Below are 19,984 nucleotides of genomic sequence, written 5' to 3'. Positions count from 1 at the left end.
GTTCACCCGGAGCTCTACGATACCTCATATTAGTAGAGACCGGACAAAACTATGTCTATAAATGTGTGTGTGTGTAAACCTTGCGGAGAGAACTAACTAAACATGAATTCAGACGTTTTACAAATTGGTATCATTACGTAGTTATTTTGGAGTACCTTTTTGTCGGTTTATTGCCGTTAAATCACAGCCAAATCAGTTTATTTTGTGTTCATACAGCCGAACGGTGGCTTGCTAGACACAGTGAATACAGCTCGATACAATTCACGGAGCTCCTCTGGACTATGTTATGAACCCAGACATGACGGCGTTTAGTTTCCCGTGATATCTGGGACTTCCACAACACGTACTGAGCAGAAATAGAGGTTATTTTTTCCACGGTTGATGGCGGACAGTTGAACGGCTTGCGGGGCGATAAGCCACGCCACCTCTCCGGCGCGTCCAGGGCGATTCACGCGAATGAACACAAATAGTTTCTGACGAGACCGGCGGCACGAATGACACGATTAACCTTGGTGTGAACAAGGCATTAGGGTTGGTCAGCATGCTAATTTCAGTAGATATCTCTCCAACTTGGATAATAGAAGACGTCTTTGATATAACATCTCACTGTAACTTCGTCACATTCTGTTAATAGTTCATTTTTTACATATTTTAAACTAAAATTCCGACCAAATCTTACACACTGCCCCTTAAAGACTATGTAAATATGTTAATATCAGTTATCTTCCACCTTTGGCACGACTACAACTGCTGCTGTTAGTTCTGGTACTAATGGTAAAAACGGAAAGGACTTTATTATCCATGTATACACTAATTTTGGTCAAATTTACTATAAGAACAACAGCCTACTAAATACCAGCCTGTGACATGAGTTCAGCCCATTTCTTCAGTGAAGAAGAGAGATGATGTTGACACCACGGAAGGAATTTAGGCAATAATTCAGATTCACTGTCTCAGTTCCCCATTTGATGCTTCCACTTTGAATGGTGAACGTGTTATGTCCAATGATGTGACAGCGGATTGCAGGTCAGTGACAATTTGTTTCTATTAAAACATATAAGCAGGATCAGATGGACATCCTAATGTGAAGCCGCTAAAGAATATCTGGCTTCTTTGTTTTAATTTAATTTCAGTACATTGTTATATATTACATTTAAACCCTTCCTGTTTGGTCAAGTGACGAAAGACAGGATCTTGATAAATGTGACTGATTTCACTAGATATATTATCTTGTGTAGAGTATTAAAAAAGCAGAGGTACAGATCTTTTTACAGTGCAGTTTCTTTTGTTTGAGAATGTTATAAATGTAATATAAACCGCACCCTTTACAGCAGGACAACCTGCAACAATCTTGTAAGCCATTGTTCGCTGACTTCTCTTCAAGTGTTTGTGTGTTGGAGGAGCTCAACCCTGACACAGAGAGCAGAGGAGATGCGCCCTGCAGCGTGATAATTGAATAACACCAACACATTAAAAAGAACAGATAAAAGAACCCGTAACGTTGGAGGTTATCAATACTCTGGTCTTTAATAGTTTAGCAACGGGGCCCGTTTAATATCCATCCCTACCTCAGGTATCGTAGAAGCGTGAAGGGCTCTCTCTAGAGCCAGTGTTTGGTTTGTCCGTTCTGGGCTGCAGTAGAAACAAGGCTATGCAACATTGCGGACTCCGTGAAAGAGATCCTGCTCCCTATTTAATAAGAAGGGTCCTTGTTAAGGAAACAAAAATCCAAATGATTCTTAGTATCAGGTCATTATACACTAATAATAAAATAGTTATTAATATCATTCCATTTCAGCCAATAGATCCTACACACTGTTCCTTTGAGGGTAAGGCCACTCAATAGTGTGGTGCAGGAAGGAGTCCTAAAATCCCAAAATGAGTTAGCATTTTTGTGCTTCTGTTTCCCTTGTCTCAAAGTAAAATAGTTTTTTTGGTTTGATGTTTTAGGATGTACAATTAACATTAGATACCCTCTTGTGAATTTTGATTTTGGTTGCATCGCACCGTTAAAGGGGCAACAATTAGCATGTCCATCCGAGTGTCATGTTTCCATCACTGCCGATCGGAGCTGGAGTCGGTGAATACCTGTGACTGCAGAGTAATCTGTCCTTGGAATGAATGCCAACAATAACCTTTCCCAAGACAAAAGCCAGAAGTTAGTACGTTTTTTGTCAAGTGGAAAGTGGCTGTATAAGAAGCATATTCAAATGCAAATACAAACAGTACGATCAGAAAACATAATGATTTGATGAAATGAAATATAAAATGGAATGGTAAAAAGACCTGGGTTCCAGGTTTTGGCATAGTTATCCAGTTAGCTCAAGAAATCTGCTGCATGAAATTCTGGATAATCAAATAACTGAACTTATGTGACTGATTATCAAACTGTCCTCCCATGTGAGTAGAGAGCACTGATGTCACAGAAGGAGCTCCTCCTTGGAGTCCTGCAGGACTTGGGGAATGAAGAGTTCATGCACTTCCAGTGGTTTCTGAAGCAGGCAGAAAGCATAGAAGGCTTCCCAGCTATCTCGAAGAGCCGACTGGAAGAGGCCAACAGGCATGACACGGTGGATCAGATGGTGCAGACCTACAGCCTTCTTGGAGCTCTGCAGGTCACAGTGGAAGTTCTGAGGAAGATCAGCAGAAATGATTTATTGGAGCGTTTTTCCAAAAGTGGTTCTGAACCCAACGGTAAGTCTGAGTTCATGTTAGCCTTCTGCTAATGAAATTAATATTGAATATTTTATACCTTTTATTTACATAATAGGCTATTAGCTGGCACTATGCCAACGGCTGAATGCTGTTGGAGCCTCTCCAATCATCCTCTCTATCCTTTTCTTTACATCTCTGCTTGGCTCCCTCAGACGATGCCGATGATGTTGGAGAGACTTCAGAGAACACAGGACCTTCAATTCAACAAGCACAGGGAGCTCCTCGCCCTCGTATGCCTGGTGCTCAGGCTGAAGGTGAAGCTATTGCTGTTTACAGTTTGGGCACTAATTATTACATACCTCTTAAGAAAAAAAGTTTATTTTAATGGCAGATTGTATTGTGACCAGAGAGCCATTTTTGCAAATCCCTGGTTGGCACCCATACACATGAGACCTTTTCACCCACTTACATCTGCCATCAGTGGGAAATTAGCATCGATTACCGGGACAGATGAGTCTGTGAGAGTCATTGGTATTTATCGGCTCCAGCTCCCATCGGCAGTGTTAGAAAGATGACACCAGGGTAGACACGTGAGTCTCTGCCCCTTTTACAGCATCGTGCTAGTGATTTGCGTTGTAGTGAATATATAATAAATGATATCTTAATATTTTCCACCTCGTCAACATCCTCTCCCAGAATACACAGGGGTGTGAAGCATCCTCTTCCATCTGAAGTTTATCTCCCTGGTCTTGGTCATGTTCAGAAGCAGATTGTTTCTTCCAGCCCACACCACAAATGAATCCCCCAGTGCTCTGTATACACCCAACCACTGCAGAGTTGTCAAAAAACTTCTGCAAGTCACTTGGTCAGTAGTACTAACCATCTGTTATTTACAATGTGATAAGGAAAGAAGACAGCCCCTGTGGAGCTCTGGTATTACCAACCATCATTTCAGAGAGAACACTGCTCAGTTTGACAAAATGTGGTCTGTCGGTCATGAAGTCTGTAATCCAGGAGATAATGGACGTGTTCACCCTCATTGCTTGCAGCTTCTCCCTCTGTAGTAGTGGCTGGATGGTGTTGAACGCACTAAAGAAATTCCACTCCCAGATAGGGCTGGTAGGGAAAGGGTCCAGCGATGATTTCACCTGCGGTCTAAGGTGGGCCAAGAGCATTCTCTCCGGCACCTTCATCACGTGAGATGTGAGGGCAACTGGTCGATAGTTGTTGAGGCCAGATGGAGTAGTCTTCTTGGCAACTGGTACCAGACAGGACGTCTTCCACAGCATTAGTAGTTTCTCCAGCTTTAGGCTCAGGTTGATGAGGTGTTGCAGGATAGCAGACAACTGGCTGACACAGGTCCTCAGAACCCTCGGGCTGATACTGTCCAGGCCTGCAGCCTTGCCTTGGTGTGGAGTCTCTCCAGCTGTCTCCTGACCAGTAGTGACAGTCAGGCGGAGGAGGGTGCTCGTCTTGTTAGTGGAGGAAAGGCACTTGAAAGGTGGGGGATTTGGGTCTAAGGAGCTCACCAGGGGGGTTTCAGGTGTGAAGGGTGAAAGCATTAGGGGTGAACGGGGTGTGTGGAAGCCTGGGTGAGAGGTGAAGGAGACATTACAGTCATTATTAGACACTTTTATCCAAAGCGACTTACAATACGTGTATTCAACATAGGTATTCAAGGGAACTACTAGTCACCAGAAGTCATAAGTGCATCTCCTTTTTTAAACAAGCATCTAAGAGCATAGACCAGAGCAAAAGTACAGTGCAGAAGCAAACTAGATAGATAGATATAGATAGATATAAACTTTATTCATCCCCAGGGGGAAATTAGTTTGTAGCAGCAGCAATTTACAGAGTAAAATCAAATATTACGTATGAAAATGCACAATATATACAGTACAATAAAATAACAGAGCAGATATTGAATTTGAAGAAATAGAATAATAAAAAATAAGATAAAATAGAATTTTAAAAAATGCACAGTATATACAATGAATTAGAATGGTATTAAATTAACAACTAGGTAAACTAAACAGTAGTGGAGGGATCACCAACAACAACAACAACAACCGTGTAGCGTTGTTGTTGTCATTTGAAGGATGATGATCTGGCCAGAGGTGATTTATTGTAAAGTCTTATTGCAGAGGGCAGGAATGTTCTTCTGTATCTGTCCTTGTGACAGCGGAGCTGGATCAGTCTGTTGGAGAAAGTGCTCCGCTGTCCCTGCAGTAGGTGGTGGAGAGGGTGATCTGGGTTATCCAATATGGGTAATAATTTCTTCAGTACGAACTAATACGAATACAATAAGTGCAACAAACTAATATGAATACAATAAGTGCTAAGTTTAAGGCTCAGGGTAGTACTTCTTGAAGAGGTGAGTTTTTAACCTGATGAAAGATGGGCAGCGACTCTGCTGTCCTGACGTCAGTGGGGAGTTTATTCCACCTCTGTGAGGCCGGGACAGAAAAAAGCTGTGACCGGGTCGATCGATCACAAGGGACCTCTGAGCGACCAAAGGATGTGAGCTCTTACAGGGAGCCAGTGTAGAGAACGGAGAAGGAAACTTGGGGATTGAACACCTAACGAGCTGCAGCTTTCCTTGCACCTTCAGCTTCTCCCACAAGTCATGCTGTATATTCCTCAGTTCATTCACATCCCCAGACCTGAAAGCACTTTCAAATTACTGGTGATCCAGCATCTCATTAGTCTCCTGAGTCCAAGTCATTACATTATTTAGCTGAAGCTTTTATCCAAAGCGATTTACAATTCAGATGCTATCATAAGTGTTAAGTGTCTTGCTCAAGGACACATCAACATCCAACTAGTGGTGCTGGAGCCAGGGTTTGAACCACCCTCTGATTGAAAGACAGCCCTGCTCTCCACTCAGCCACAGTCTCCCACAATCCCCACAATCCTCACAGTCCTCACAGTCCTTATGGCTACAGGCTGCCGTTGGACAATAGGGACATACTTTGGTGTCAGCAGGAGCAGGTCAGATCTGCCAAGGGAGGAAAGAGCAGTGGCACTGTATCCTTAGTATTTGCATACAGGAGGTCCAATGTTTTACTGTCTCTAGTGGGGCAGTTAACATACTGATAAAATGTTGGCAATGTTTTATCCAGAGTGATATGAATAAAGTCCACAGTAATGGCTTCATTCCTTACAGATTTGCTGGTGCCAAGACCACATCCTCCACAATCCATCTTGTTATACCAATGCATGCTCCAGTCAAACCTCCAGAACAAGTTTATGTGTATACCAGAAGGATCGTCAAAGCAGAAGGATAAAAAACATCTTAATGATATCTACACAGAGCTCTACATCATAGATGGGAATGATGTTGATGACAACACGCAGCATGAGGTCAGACAGATTGAGATGACATCAAGAAAACCACAAGGAACTGACAGATCAATTCAGCACAACAACATTTTCAAACACCCTTCTGGAGAAAACACACCAGTAAGAACAGTCTTGACAAATGGAATTGCAGGAATCGGCAAATCATTCCTTATTTCCAAGTTCATCCTGGACTGGGCTGAAGGAAGAGCCAATCAAGACGTGCATCTCACATTCCCCTTCACCTTCCGCCAGCTGAATTTACTGAAGGGCAGAAGGTTTCGTTTGGCAGAGCTCATTCACAAATGTATCAGGGAAAGCCGAGATATAAAAGGGGAGGCTCTTCAGTACGTCTTCACTAAACTACAGGCTTCAGGAAACACCAACTTCGACAAGAGTAGATTTAAACTTCTGTTTGTGCTTGATGGGTTGGACGAAAGCCGCCTTCAGCTTGACTTCAGTGACAAGGAAGAATGCTCTATTGACGAACCACTGTTGGTGAGTGATCTGCTGGCAAACCTCATCCAGGGTAAACTGCTCCCCTCTGCTCGCCTTTGGATAACCACACGACCGGCAGCGGCCAATCAGATCCCTCCATACGTTGTTGACATCATGACAGAGGTGAGAGGGTTCACTGATCCACAGAAGGAGGAGTACTTCAGGAAGAGATTTAGAGACGTGCAGATGTTCAACAGAGTCATGTCCCATATCAAGACATCAAGAAGTCTACACATCATGTGTCACATTCCAGTTTTCTGCTGGATCACTGCTACAGTTCTGAAGCAAATGGTAGGCGAAGACGACCAAAAAGAAATCCCTCAAACTCTGACTGAGATGTATGCAAAATTCCTTGTGTTTCAGATCAAGCAGACAGCACTTAAGTATGACACAAAGGAGAACATCAAGATCATTATGTCACTTGCGAAGCTGGCTTTTCACCAGTTGGAGAGAGGCAATCTGATCTTCTATGAGAAAGACTTGACCAACAGTGGCATTCATCTTGATGAAGCATCGGTGTACTCAGGGGTGTTCACACAAATCTTCAAGGAAGACGATGGGCTGAACGAAGACAAGATGTTTTGCTTTGTGCATCTGAGTATTCATGAGTTTTTGGCAGCTGTTTTTGTGGTCCTGTCAATTGTTAATCACAGAAAGGATATGATGGCTGAACCGCAAACACTTCTCCAACATCTGCAGAAGCTTTTCAGAAAAGCATCCACAACTGAGGTCTATATGAAAGCTGTGGACAAGGCCTTGAAGAGTCCAAATGGACACCTCGACTTGTTCCTCCGCTTCCTCTTGGGCCTTTCGTTGAAGTCAAATCAGGATCTCTTGCAAGGCCTGCTGAAACAAACAGGAATAAGCACAGAGACCGACCAGCAGCTAGTGAAATACATCAAAAAGAAGATCAGGGAGAATCCTTCACCAGAGAGATGCATTAATCTCTTCCACTGTCTGAGTGAACTGAAGGACTGTTCCCTAGTAGATGAGGTCCAATATTACCTGAGACAAGGAAGCCTCTCCACAGCCAATCTCTTTCCTCCTCAGTGGTCAGCCCTGGTCTTTGTGATACTGTCCTCTGAAAAAGATCTGGATGTGTTTGACCTAAACGAATACTCCAAATCAGAGGACGTTCTTATGAGAATGCTGCCATTGGTCAAAGCCTCAACAACTGCACGGTAAGTACTTGTTTTAACTTATTTAAACACTTCACTTAAAAAATATTTGTATCACTTTATGCACTACCATTATTTTCAGGTATCTGGAAAAGGAATACATGTTATAAACAACTCACATGGTACTTGATACATATAACCAAATTACGGTGTCTTTCAAGGATTCAAGGATCATTATTTGTCATTTTGCAAGACAGGGTTGCACAACGAAATGCAGTTGTAGCTCATTTGCAACACAATAAAAACATGACAAACAAAACAAAAACAAAACAGTGCATTCCTGTATAGCATTTTGTAAATTTAAATCAGGTTGAATGTCAACAGCAGCAACAAAAACAATTCTCTGGGCAGATAATATAGCCGACATCTTAGCATGGAAAATTTGACACCAGGAAAACCTTTTCCTTCACCTTTGACTGTGTTTGAGCACCAAGCATCAGTGATGTAAACACCTCCTCTTATCCCACCGGAGTCCTGCACTCTGTCCCGCAGTCCGCCCGACAAGTGTAGCTTGATCCGGGATACCACGATGGAGCCAGGTCTCTGTAAAGATGTGGGCACAACAGTCATCTCTGTTGCTGTGTTCGCCTGAAGTCTTATTTCATCCATCTTATTTTCTCGTGACTGAACATCAGACAGCCAGCAGTAGACTGGGTGGTAGAGTAGCCTTAGGCTCTCGCTGGATTAGCTTAGCTTCGATCTCAGCAGTTTGGTGGTGTTTGGTCCGGCAGGTCCGGCTGGGTGGTACTCTGGTCTGTATCTAAACAACAAGTTGCGCAACTTCTTCTCTTGTGCCATCCCTGCCACGTCGAAAAATGAAGCTAGAGGGGTACGTAGAGTGTCATAATTTGAAACGTAGGACCACTGACCAAACAATGAGAAGATAATGCGACCCAATTGCAGGAGGTGAACCGGCATTTGTTGAGATTGACACAGGTACAGGACAGGTTAACAAGAGTGAGGGAGGCCTGAGTTGGACTTCTTTTATTTTGTCCGCATAATTTGTGCACTGCACTACACCCGACCAAATATAAAACAAACCCAAAGCAGCAATCTCACTCTGATTGGGACTAGCCAAACAGAGTCTATCCCAAACAGGGAATCTCTGACTATAATAAACAGACACTGAGACTGTTTATTATAGACAGAGATTCCCCTGTATCCAGCTTCCCCTGCTGTCTAGACCTTAAATATCAATGCTGTACATTCATTAGTCACATAATGACTGTGGCTCAGGGATAGAGCAGGTCGTCCTTCAATCAGAGGATCGTCGGTTTGATCCCCGGCTCCGCTAGGCCATGGCTCCTTGGGCAAGACACTTAACCCCAAATTGCTCCCGTAGCTGTGCCTACACAGTGTATGAATGGGTGTGAATGGGTGAATGATGACATGTAGTGTCAAAGCTCTTTAAGTGTTTGGAAGACTATGAAGGCGCTACACAAGTACAAGTCCATAATAATCTATTTTTAGTGAGATAGGTGATTTTACATTTTGCGCACATCTTAATTTAGTGATCTGCTAGGTGTAACAATATATTCTACCATATAATATATGAAACATAAATAACTTTAATATCCCACTTCCATTCTAATTCAGACTGAACCAATGTGAGCTCTCACACCTATCGTGTGAAGCCCTGGCTTCAGTTCTCAGCTCGCAGTCCTCAAGCCTGAGAGAGCTGGACCTGAGTTACAACGACCTGCAAGATTCAGGAGTGAGGTTTCTCTCTACTGGATTGAAAAATCCTAACTGTAGACTGGAAAATCTAAGGTCAGTACCTACGTCACTCCACTCTCACTGCTTTACATGACTGTGTTTCATTAGTTGATCTCGCTAAAGACTTAGTTTTTTTGAGATCTGAATTTTAAAAACAGATCGCTCCCCGTAATAATCCAGTTTACACAACAGAAAGTGTAACGTTGATGTTTGCAGTTTAGTCTGTGGAAAACTGTCATGACATATCTCATGGAGCTCCTTCGGATGCCACCTGTACTTCCGCTAATCTTCACAGTATGCCCTGTGTTTCTATTTTGTAATAATCCATATTTAATAAATATTTCAATACTTAATGTGCCCTCTTTGATGTAAAATTGTATGTCAATACAAAACCAAAATTGTATATCAATACAAAACCAGCCAGTTGTGATAAATAATTAAAAAACAAGAGTTAGCAGCTTAAGTTTAAGAGTCAAATTAATGAAAGACTGCCACATGCAGGTTGTCCGGCTGTGAGGTCACACAGAAAGGCTGCGCTTGTTTGGCCTCATCACTGCGCTCCAACTGCTCCCATCTGACAGAGCTGGACCTGAGCAACAATCCCCCAAGAAAACCGAAACTGAAGATGTCGAATTTGAAGATACCGGAGCCACACAAGTATACTTATTCATTTTTTATTGACTTATTTACATTTATCTTGAGTGGCTTTAAAAATGAGTGTATTCATCAGTATTTGACAAAAATATTACAATGTAAATTGATTATAATTGAAATAACAGTTGAGGGAAAACTGACAATACAGCACTGTGACTTTAATTATATTTTTGTGTTGTTTTAAATGAATTTAATTCCAAAGGATGTACTTACTTTTGTAGGGAGAGTGTATGCCGTAATCTTTCCATTCTAATTTCATAACAGCAAAACTATTGAACAACGATTCATGACAATTGACATATTACATGTTACATATTTATTGCTGTACAGTACATTAAATACCTTACTATGAAGTTGGCCTATGGACTTTTTTATTGCCATTCTTTCTTAGAACAAAAGGCTCTGAGCCAACAGAGTTCTGCTGTCACAATGTGGGACAATATAGCAGTCTGAGAGAGCTGGACCTGAGCAACAACAACCTGCAGGATAGAGGACTATACGTGCTCTCTGTTGGACTAGAGAGCCCCCACTGTAGACTGGAAAATCTCAGGTCGGTCCACTGTTCTGTCACGTCATTTGAAGGTGCTAAAAATTCAGAGCATTAATGTTTAGCAGTGTTGGTGCTGTTAGCACTGTTAGCTTCTAGCCCCCGGCTCAGCCGTTGTCATGTTGGGAGGCGTATGGAGGCAATCCCTCAATCATTTGCTCCGAATTTGGAATTTAGCAACTTAAATGATACGTTTTTTTTTTGGTTTCTTTGTATAATACCCGTCATGGTGCTTCATTTCTTAAATGTCTCAACCCACGACAACTGTTGTTCTCAAACAAATGAATTGTCATCACTAAATATTCTTCAGTCTCAGTTGGTGTAACCTGTCGAAGAGAAGCTGTGAATGTCTGGCCTCAGTTCTCAGCTCTCAGTACTCCAGTCTGAGAAAGCTGGACCTGAGTAACAACGACCTGCAGAACTCAGCAGTGAATCAGCTCTCTTTTGGACTAAAAAGTCAAAATTGTAGACTGAAAACACTAAGGTCAGTAATCTTACATAGAGATAATCAAACCTTAATTCCAGTACACCAGCATGAAAGTGATCCTTGGAGGATTAAGCATGTTCTCTCAGCAGGTTGTCAGGCTGCCTGGTCACAGAGGAAGGCTGTACTTTTTTGGCCTCAGCTCTGAGCTTCAACCCCTCCTATCTGAGAGAGCTGGACCTGAGCTACAACCATCCAGGAGACTTAGGGGTGGAGCTGCTCTCTGCTGGACTTAAGAATCCACAGTGGAGACTAGAAACTCTCAGGTACTAAACAGTTCACCAACCGATGGCCTCTGTCTGGTAACATAATGAGCTGCTCAGTGGCCATTTTGGTGGTTCTTGATCAACAGTTTCTCTTTTTTTGTAGCAGCTGTAATCGTGTTTGTTTAGTGTTGACATTCATTGATACATTCTCTGCTTTATGTTCTATTTGACTCTAAATGGACCATCATTTACAAATGAACATCATGCTGTATTGAAGAAGACTTGAAACTAGAGATTGAGACCATAAACTCATGTTTACAATGTTTACTGAGGGAATAAATCAAGAGAGAAGTAGAGTCATTTTCTCAGACTTCTATACAACCAGACTTCATTTTGAAACCGGAGGAGTTGCCCACTGCTGGTCAGTAGAGAGAATGCAAGTTTAAGGCACTTAGTATTGGCTTCATTTTTCAGAACCGGAGGTTGACGCCTGGTTACAATGCAAATCATTTGGTCTTTGAACACAGGCTGTGCATCTGAAGTGGCTCTATAGGCTTACTGAGGTAAAGCCAGACAAGCTGGCATGCCTTCACTGAGATATTAAGACTGGTCTGTAGTGTCAGCCCAACTGTAATTTTTCTCTTAGATTAGTCAATCTAAGCTTCAGATTCATTAGAAAATATCTGCCATTCAGCACAGCCCAGCTCTACATGCATGTCATGATATTCTCACAACTATCATACTGCATCACTACCTGGTCACAAGCCTCACAATCAACTATACAACCCATCATATCACTGTATAACCAGACATTAAAAATGAATTGGCACCATTGTCAGGTCTTACAAAAACACAATATGTTCAGCTTTGAAAGCTTCATAAGCTATTCCAACCTAAAGCTTATTTTTAAATGCCTACATGGTCATGCTCCTTCACTGCTTAATGAATTCGTCACAAGACACCAGCACACCAGCAGAGTGAACACACGGGCCTCAGTAAACGGGAACTGTCTCATTGCATTACGCAAAACCTCATTTGGTCAATCAGTCTTCTCTGTTAAAGGAGCAACACTATGGAACTGTTTACCAACTGAGTTGAAAATGCAACACAACTTTAATGTTTTTAACAGAGGTATTAAATCGTGGCTAAACGATAAACAACATTGTTCTCACACCTAACACCCCTGTAACCACGCTTGCACTTTGTGTATGAATCTGTATTTGTATTTGTGTATGTATCTGTGGATATATTTTCTTTCTCTGTTCCTATTTTCTATTTTAACTTTTTTATTTCCATTTTAAACTTCTTTTTAAAAAGAAAAAAAGCCTCCTGTGGACAGGTGTTGTAAATTAGCATTTTGCTACAAACACTTAACACAGTGCATCTGGGCTTTGTGCATAAATGTATGTTACAATTCTAATGCTACTGTGATGTCCATATCAAATAAAAAAAAAAAAAAAAATATTCAATTCAAGGTAGACAGTTTCACAAAAGCTTCAAAAGTTAATAACATGAGAAAGGAAAGAGTTTTTAGAGAGCACAGTAACCTGGTGGAAATACACAGAGAGGACTTTACACTTTGTCCAAGGAAAGTGTCCTGATCCTAACGAGCAGGAGTCAGCTGAAGTACTGATCCTTGCTACGTTAAGAGGACTCAGCTCTACATCAGGTCTGCACTGTGCTGACATTTTATTCCACTGGAAGTATTTTATACAGTTATGTTATTCAGGAACATTAAGGAACATTCTGAGAGGTTTGATGCAGTTCCTCAGTCAGACAGGTTTTTTCTATTTTGAAAAAGAATAAGTAATTTACTCAAATTCATGGCAAATCTACCTGTGACAGCTATGTGTGACTGTCAAATATATTGTGTTGTCCTGCTGCTTTCATGTTTGGTAATCCTCTCAGAAAGATGCTTGAGATCCTCAAAGCCTGTTCTTGACAAAGTACCATCCCCTTCGAATAGTAACACGCATGGAAAGCAAAAAAGTGTCTTCTCTGATAAGCTAGCAGTAGTTTTTTCCCCCTAAAAAAACATTTCAAGTTCTTTTTTTCAGCGGTTTGTTTTACAAGAATATCAGAATCAGAATCAGAACTGTTTATTGCCATGGTATGTTGAACATACAAGGAATTTGACATGACGGGAGGTGCATAACATTTAACAATCAACAACAATCAGTGCAAGTAGAAACATGCGGAAGGGAAGAAGCTGTTCATGTGGCGTGAGGTCTTGGTCCTGATGGACCTCAGCCTCCTGCCAGATGGGAGTGGCACGAACAGTTTTTGTCCAGGGTGAGAGGGGTCGGCAACAATCTTTCTTGCTCGCTTCAGGGTCCTTGAAGCGAACAAGTCCTGGAGGGATGGCAGATTGCAGCCAATCACCCTCTCGGCAGAGCGAATGATGCGCTGCAGCCTGCCCTTGTCCTTGGCAGTGGCTGCAGCGTACCAGACTGTGATGGAGGAGCAGAGGATGGACTCAATGATGGCTGTGTAGAAGTGCACCATCATTGTCTTTGGCACGTTAAATTTCTTCAGCTGCCTCAGGAAGTACATCCTCTGCTGAGCCCTCTTGGTGATGGAGCTGATGTTCAGCTCCCACTTGAGGTCCTGGGATATGATGGAGCCCAGGAAGCGGAAGGACTCCACCGCGTCAACGGGGGAGTCACACAGGGTGATAGGGGCTGGTGGGGCTGCATTCTTCCGGAAATCCACAACCATCTCCACTGTCTTTAGAGCGTTGAGCTCTAGGTTGTTCAGACCGCACCAGGTCACCAGATGGTCAGTCTCCCACCTGTAGGTGGACTCATCCCCACCAGAGATGAGTCCAATGAGGGTGGTGTCATCTGCGAACTTCAGGAGCTTGACGGACTGGTGACTGGAGGTGCAGCTGTTGGTGTACAGGGAGAAGAGCAGAGGGGAAAGAACGCAGCCTTCGGGGGAACCGGTGCTGATGGTCCGGGAGGCTGAGACGTGTATTCCCAGCTTGACGTGCTGCTTCCTGTCAGACAGGAAGTCTGTGATCCACTTGCAGGTGGAGTCGGGCACGTGCAGATGGGAGAGCTTGTCATGCAGCAAAGAAGGGATGATGGTGTTGAAGGCAGAGCTGAAGTCCACAAACAGGATCCTGGCGTAGGTTCCTGGGGAGTCCAGATGCTGGAGGATGAAATGAAGGGCCAAGTTGACTGTGTCATCTACAGACCTGTTGGCTCTGTAGGCGAACTGCAGGGGGTCCAGGAGTGGGTCGGTGAGGGTTTTAAGGTGGGACAGGACAAGGCGCTCAAAAGACTTCATGACCACAGAGGTCAGGGCGATGGGCCTGTAGTCATTGAGTCCTGTGATCCTTGGTTTTTTGGGGACGGGGATGATGGTGGAGACTTTGAAGCAGACTGGTACGTGGCATGTCTCCAGGGAGGTGTTGAAGATGTCTGTAAACACCAGAGACAGCTGATCAGCACAATGCTTCAGGGTGGAGGGGGAGACAGAGTCTGGGCCGGCTGTTTTGAGGGGGTTTTGTTTTTTAAAAAGCCTGTTGACGTCTCCCTCCAGAATAGAGAGAGTCGCCACTGGGGAGGGGGGTGGGGGCACTTAGATGGGTGATACAGAGGCATGGGCCCCTGCTGGGCTGGGGGAGGGGGACTTGGTGGTCTGGGGCTGGTTGATGGAGCTGTCTCCAGACAGAAGCAGAGTCGTTTGCTGAGAGCTGGTGTTACAGTTTCTCAGAGTACAGTCGTTTAGCGTCTCTCACCGCCTTGCTAAACCTGTACTTTGACTCTTTATACAAGTCCTTGTCCCCACTCCTAAATGCCTGTTCCTTTTGTAGTCTTATCTGTCTCAGTTCCGCTGTCGTTGTTATAACTCACCCTGGTGCTTGATGGAACACAGCTGTCCTCACAGAAGCTGATATATGAAGTCACAGCCTCTCTGTCTCATCCAGACTGTTGGTAGCAGTCCTGAAAACATCCCAGTCTGTACGGTCCAAGCACGCCCGAAAATCCTCCAGAGCTCCACTGGTCCACTTCTTGAATTTCCTCACCACAGGTTTACAGAGCTTTAGTTTCTGCCTGTATGCAGGAATCAGATGGACCATGACGTGGTCAGAGAGTCCCAGTGCAGCACGAGGGACGGCGTGATAGGCCCCGCTGATTGTTGTGTAGCAGTGGTCCAGAATGTTCTCCTTTCTGGTAGGGCATTTAATAGACTGTCTGTATTTGGGGAGTTCATGGCAGAGGTTTCCTTTGTTAAAGTCACCAAGGACAATAACTAAAGAGTCCGGGTTGGTCCGCTCCACACACAGTATCTGTTCGGCGAGTGTCCGCTGTGCTTCCTGCACGTTACCCTGCGGCGGCATGTAAACACTGACCAGTATGAATGAAGCGAACTCACAGGGGGAGTAGAAGGGTTTGCAGTTTATGATAAAAGATTCCAGATCAGGAGAACAGTGTTGTAGAATCACTGTCACATCGTTGCACCAGCCACTGTTGGTATAGAAACAGATTCCTCCACCTTTCGATTTGCCGGAGAGCTCTGTGTCGCGGTCCGCTCTGAACAGACTGATATCCACGACTGGTTGACACTGAGTTGTTGAATCTCAAACTGAATCCATAAACAGCAAACTTCAACATTTTGCAGTCAAAGATAGGCCTCCAGCCCCAAATTACCTGTTGCCTCTATCGATGCCGACCATCTACATACAGCATGGACTGTACACATCCACAAATACATGTAAAGATGTCTGTGTATGCAGACAGTTAGCCTTTAAACATAACCATATGTGGGTTCACTGTCGTGCAAGCAATAGGTTCTGTCAAACACAGGCAACTGATCATGATATCCCCTCTTTTTCTCCTTCAGGGTTGATCTTTGTGGAGAGTTCAGGATCTTGCCTGGGCCTAGGAAATGTAAGTACTTTTTCACCGTTACCAATTCTACCACTCTCACTTATACTCTTAAAGGTTAGCAAAAATCAAATTCTGCTGCTTCTGATCATATTTCCAAATATAAACATCACACTAACCCTTTTTTCCTTGGGAGACCTTGTGGGTCTTTTTTTTCACATAGTTAGATCTGTTTCATGTTGATCATAGAACACTTTTGGCTTGTACACCATGCACCAGTTTTTTTACCTGTTTTTCCAAGGCAATAAATAAGAAGTGCGGTATTTTTTTAAATGAAACAGCGGACATCCATAATGTTCGTTGCTGTTTTGAATGACTAACTTCAAAACTAGTAAAGAAACCTTCCACCATCGACAGTGTCGTCACGGAAGCGTAGCACCCACCCTCTGTTTCCCCCTCAGGTAAACACTGTTAGCTCTGTCAGCACTTTCACCATAGTTTGCACTCTTAGCAATGTTAGCACCGTTAGCTATGAGCACTCGCTTGCCGCTGACATGTTGGGAGGCAATCAAAATGATCCCAATCTTGGATCTTGCAACTTCAGTGCTAGTGTCAGCACACAAACATGCTCACAATGACATGCTGTGTTCAGCAGGTATAATGTGAACCATATTTCTGACGTATTGGTTCAATTTTAGTTACGTTCTTCAGATGTATTGGAAAAGTCTCAGAAATACTGGATTGGGTATCGGCCATAGTCATCGTGACGTCAACAATTGGTTTGTGGACTGCCGTTTTGAGGCCTCAAGTTCGATGTTTTGGCCGTCGCCTTCTTGGCTTTTGCAACCGGTGAATGGAAGTGACTATATCTAAACTGCGGAGAAGTTAAAATAAAGACGCCGTATTCGGCTGTGAGAATGACCTGTTAATCACAAGGTAGCCCCGCCCTAAAGCATGCTCTGCGTTATGGTCTATTTGACTCTAAATGGACCATAATTTACTAAATGGACATCATGCTATATTGAAGAAGACTTGAGGTCATAAACTCATGTTTACTATGTTTACATAATAAATCAAGTGAGAAGTAGAGTCCTTTCAATACAATCTGACTTCTTTTGCAACCAAACGAGTCACCCCCTGCTGGTCAGTAGAGAGAATGCAGGTTTAAGACACTTCCGTGTTGGCTTCACTCTCTGGAACCAGAGGTTTCCGCCTGGTATCGGAGTCCGTGCGCTAATCAAATATCACATTATTTATCGGCTCCATTACGTTCCACAGGAACAGCAACGTGTTCGCTACCCGATCCGTACAACCTGCCCGATCGGTACTGCACATGTGCAAAATAGTACTAAACACTAGTGGTTAAACACTCTCGTGCACGCTATTTTTTTCCCTGTTAATGTTACATTGTGAACAACATATCTTCGTTGAAATCAGCAGGAGACCTAGTTAACTGTTAGCACACTCCTGCTTTGCTGAATAATGGAGCTAAAAGCTAACGTACGGAGGTTACACTGTGTTACAATATGATGCTTTCAAGCTCTATTCAGTAAAAAAATTGTATTGGATGAAGGTGAATAATAACGTTATCATGATACGCTCAAATGTAATCATATAAAATATAGCTTTGGATTAGAAATTTGAATAATTACATTTGTTTGAAGGAGATGTTTTCAATAAGAAATATAAAATAGATATTAGCGGGGGAATTTGACCGTGTTTAATGCACTGGGATACAAAAGGCCAGGTATCGGAATCGATATTATGAAGGAAGAAAATAATATCGGAACATCTCTACATTTCAGCGTGCTGATTAAGATGGTAAAGCTGGTAAATATTTCCAGCAACACACTGTTATGTTGATGTCATCTATGTGATAATGTTAGCATGCAGACGTTAGCATTTAGCCCGAAAGCATTTCTGTGCCCAAGTATAGCTTTACAGAGCTGCTAGCATGGCTGTAGACTCTTATGGCGACTGTGGCTCAGTGTTAGAGCGGGTCGTCCTTCAATCAGAGGATTGGCGGTTTGATCCCCTGGCCACTAGTCCATGTCAATGTGTCCTTGGGCAAGACACTTAAACTGTGCCTAAAGTGTAAATGTGTGTGAATGATTACATCGTCCTGATGGGCTGTTGGCACCTTGCATGGTAGCCCCTGCCATCAGTGTATGAATGGGTGAATGATGACATGTAGTGTTAAAGAGCTTTGAGTTGTCAGAAGACCAGAAAAGCTCTATACAGGTCCGTTCACCATTTTATTTGACCTGCACCGTCTTTGATTTCCATGCAAGAAGCACGTCGGTTGTGACAGCTTGAAAAAGAGCCTTCAGCATCTTAAGGGGAATTTCATCCGCCCCTAACTTCTTGTCGCAGATACGTTCTTAACTATACATCTTCTCAAACTCCAGCAGGGACACAGGCACGGACTCATAAGTCATCCAACCCTGCCTCCCTCACAGAAATCAGATGTTCAGTATTAAAGGGAAGATGTGATCCTGAAGAACTCCTCTGCAACTGAAATAAGTTGTCAGTGAATAAAAGTTCACTCCATTTACCAACTGTGTCCCTTTTCCTCCTGGCAGATGCCTGTGAACTCACACTGGACCCAAACACAGTACAGGATCATTTACTCCTATCTCAACGTGCCAGGCAGGTCACATGCGTCGGAAAGGGGCAGTCCTACCCTGATCACCCAGAGAGGTTTGAACACAGGCGCCAGGTCCTGTGTACAAACGGTCTGACCGGGCGCTGCTACTGGGAGGTGGAGTGCCGAGGACCAGTTTACGTAGGAGTGGCGTACAGGGGAATTGGCAGGAAAGGACGAAAGGACGACTCTCTGCTCGGTTGGAACGACAAGTCGTGGTGCTTAGAGTGCTACAGCGACATCGCTTGGCACAACGGGAAGGTCAGAGTCGCATCTCAAACATCGCACCACGGAACCATAAGAGTAGCAGTGTATGTGGACTGGCCCGCTGGCACTCTGTCCTTCTACAGTGTCTCCTCTGACGCACTGATCCACCTCAACACCTTCAGCTGCACGTTCACCGAACCGCTCTATCCTGCGTTTAGGGTAATTGGTACTAGTTCATATGCATTACTGCGCACTTGTTAGCATTGTACGATGGGATCTACAGGAATATATATTGACATATATTCATATAAATACACCTCTTGATTTGTATATTTAGTCATTTCTTGAGACATATTTGTGTATGCAACAGATTTATTTTCAAAGCAGATACATTTGATGCATTTTGCACACAACAACAGAATTCAACATTTTTAAACTGACATACAATCAGAGGTGTTGATATATAGACAGTGGGTATGAGTGTGAGTGATGGCAATAACAAGACTATGTGTGCCATATAGAACTATAGAAACAAGTCATAAACATGGGAGAGTGACGAAATGAAAGTGAATAGTAAAATATTATTAAAGGACATGGTTGTCATCTGCTTGTGTGCAGTCTCCCTCCATCTATGATAGCGCTTAAAGCCAGGGTTGGTAATCTTGAGTGCACGGAAAACAATGCCTTTGCTTGGTTTGCGTCTCGCCTAAATGCTGAAAAACAGAAAACAATCATCGGCCCCTGCATGCACAGATTGAGTCATAACTTGGTTCATCATTCAACATCCCTGTGGTGAAAAACACAAATCTATTTCTTGATTGATGGTCTAAATTTTGTACGTCACACCAGCAACTTCGCCCAGGCCTGGGGTTTTTATTTTCACCTGAAAATGATGTCAGAGATTTAAACAGTTTAGAATTTCAAGGCGAAAGGCAAAACATTTTCATGCTCTGGTCACTTCAGAGATGTTGTGCTATTTTGCTTCCATAAGACGTCTTCTTTCAGACTAGTGGAAAGAAAA

The 19,984-nt window shown here is 43.2% G+C and overlaps 1 protein-coding gene across 1 annotated transcript; it reads left to right on the top strand.

Moving 5' to 3' along the window:
• Positions 1 to 2,417: 2,417 nt before the first annotated feature.
• On the top strand, positions 2,418 to 19,285 carry LOC306709193 (NACHT, LRR and PYD domains-containing protein 12-like; the record flags this gene model as incomplete). The annotated part of the gene is made up of 10 exons (XM_079177256.1): positions 2,418 to 2,694; positions 2,868 to 2,969; positions 5,822 to 7,673; positions 9,267 to 9,440; positions 9,888 to 10,043; positions 10,432 to 10,590; positions 10,898 to 11,071; positions 11,164 to 11,337; positions 16,129 to 16,175; positions 18,695 to 19,285. The coding sequence occupies 10 exons, from the start codon at positions 2,418 to 2,420 to the stop codon at positions 19,222 to 19,224; spliced, it is 3,645 nt and encodes a 1,214-aa protein (XP_079033382.1). The 3' UTR covers positions 19,225 to 19,285.
• Positions 19,286 to 19,984: the final 699 nt, after the last annotated feature.

This window comes from Pholis gunnellus (assembly GCF_910591455.1).
Source record: "Pholis gunnellus genome assembly, chromosome: 17".
NCBI lineage: Eukaryota > Metazoa > Chordata > Actinopteri > Perciformes > Pholidae > Pholis > Pholis gunnellus.
The sequence above is the reverse complement of the archived record's forward strand: the minus strand, read 5'-3'. Positions and strand labels throughout refer to the sequence as shown.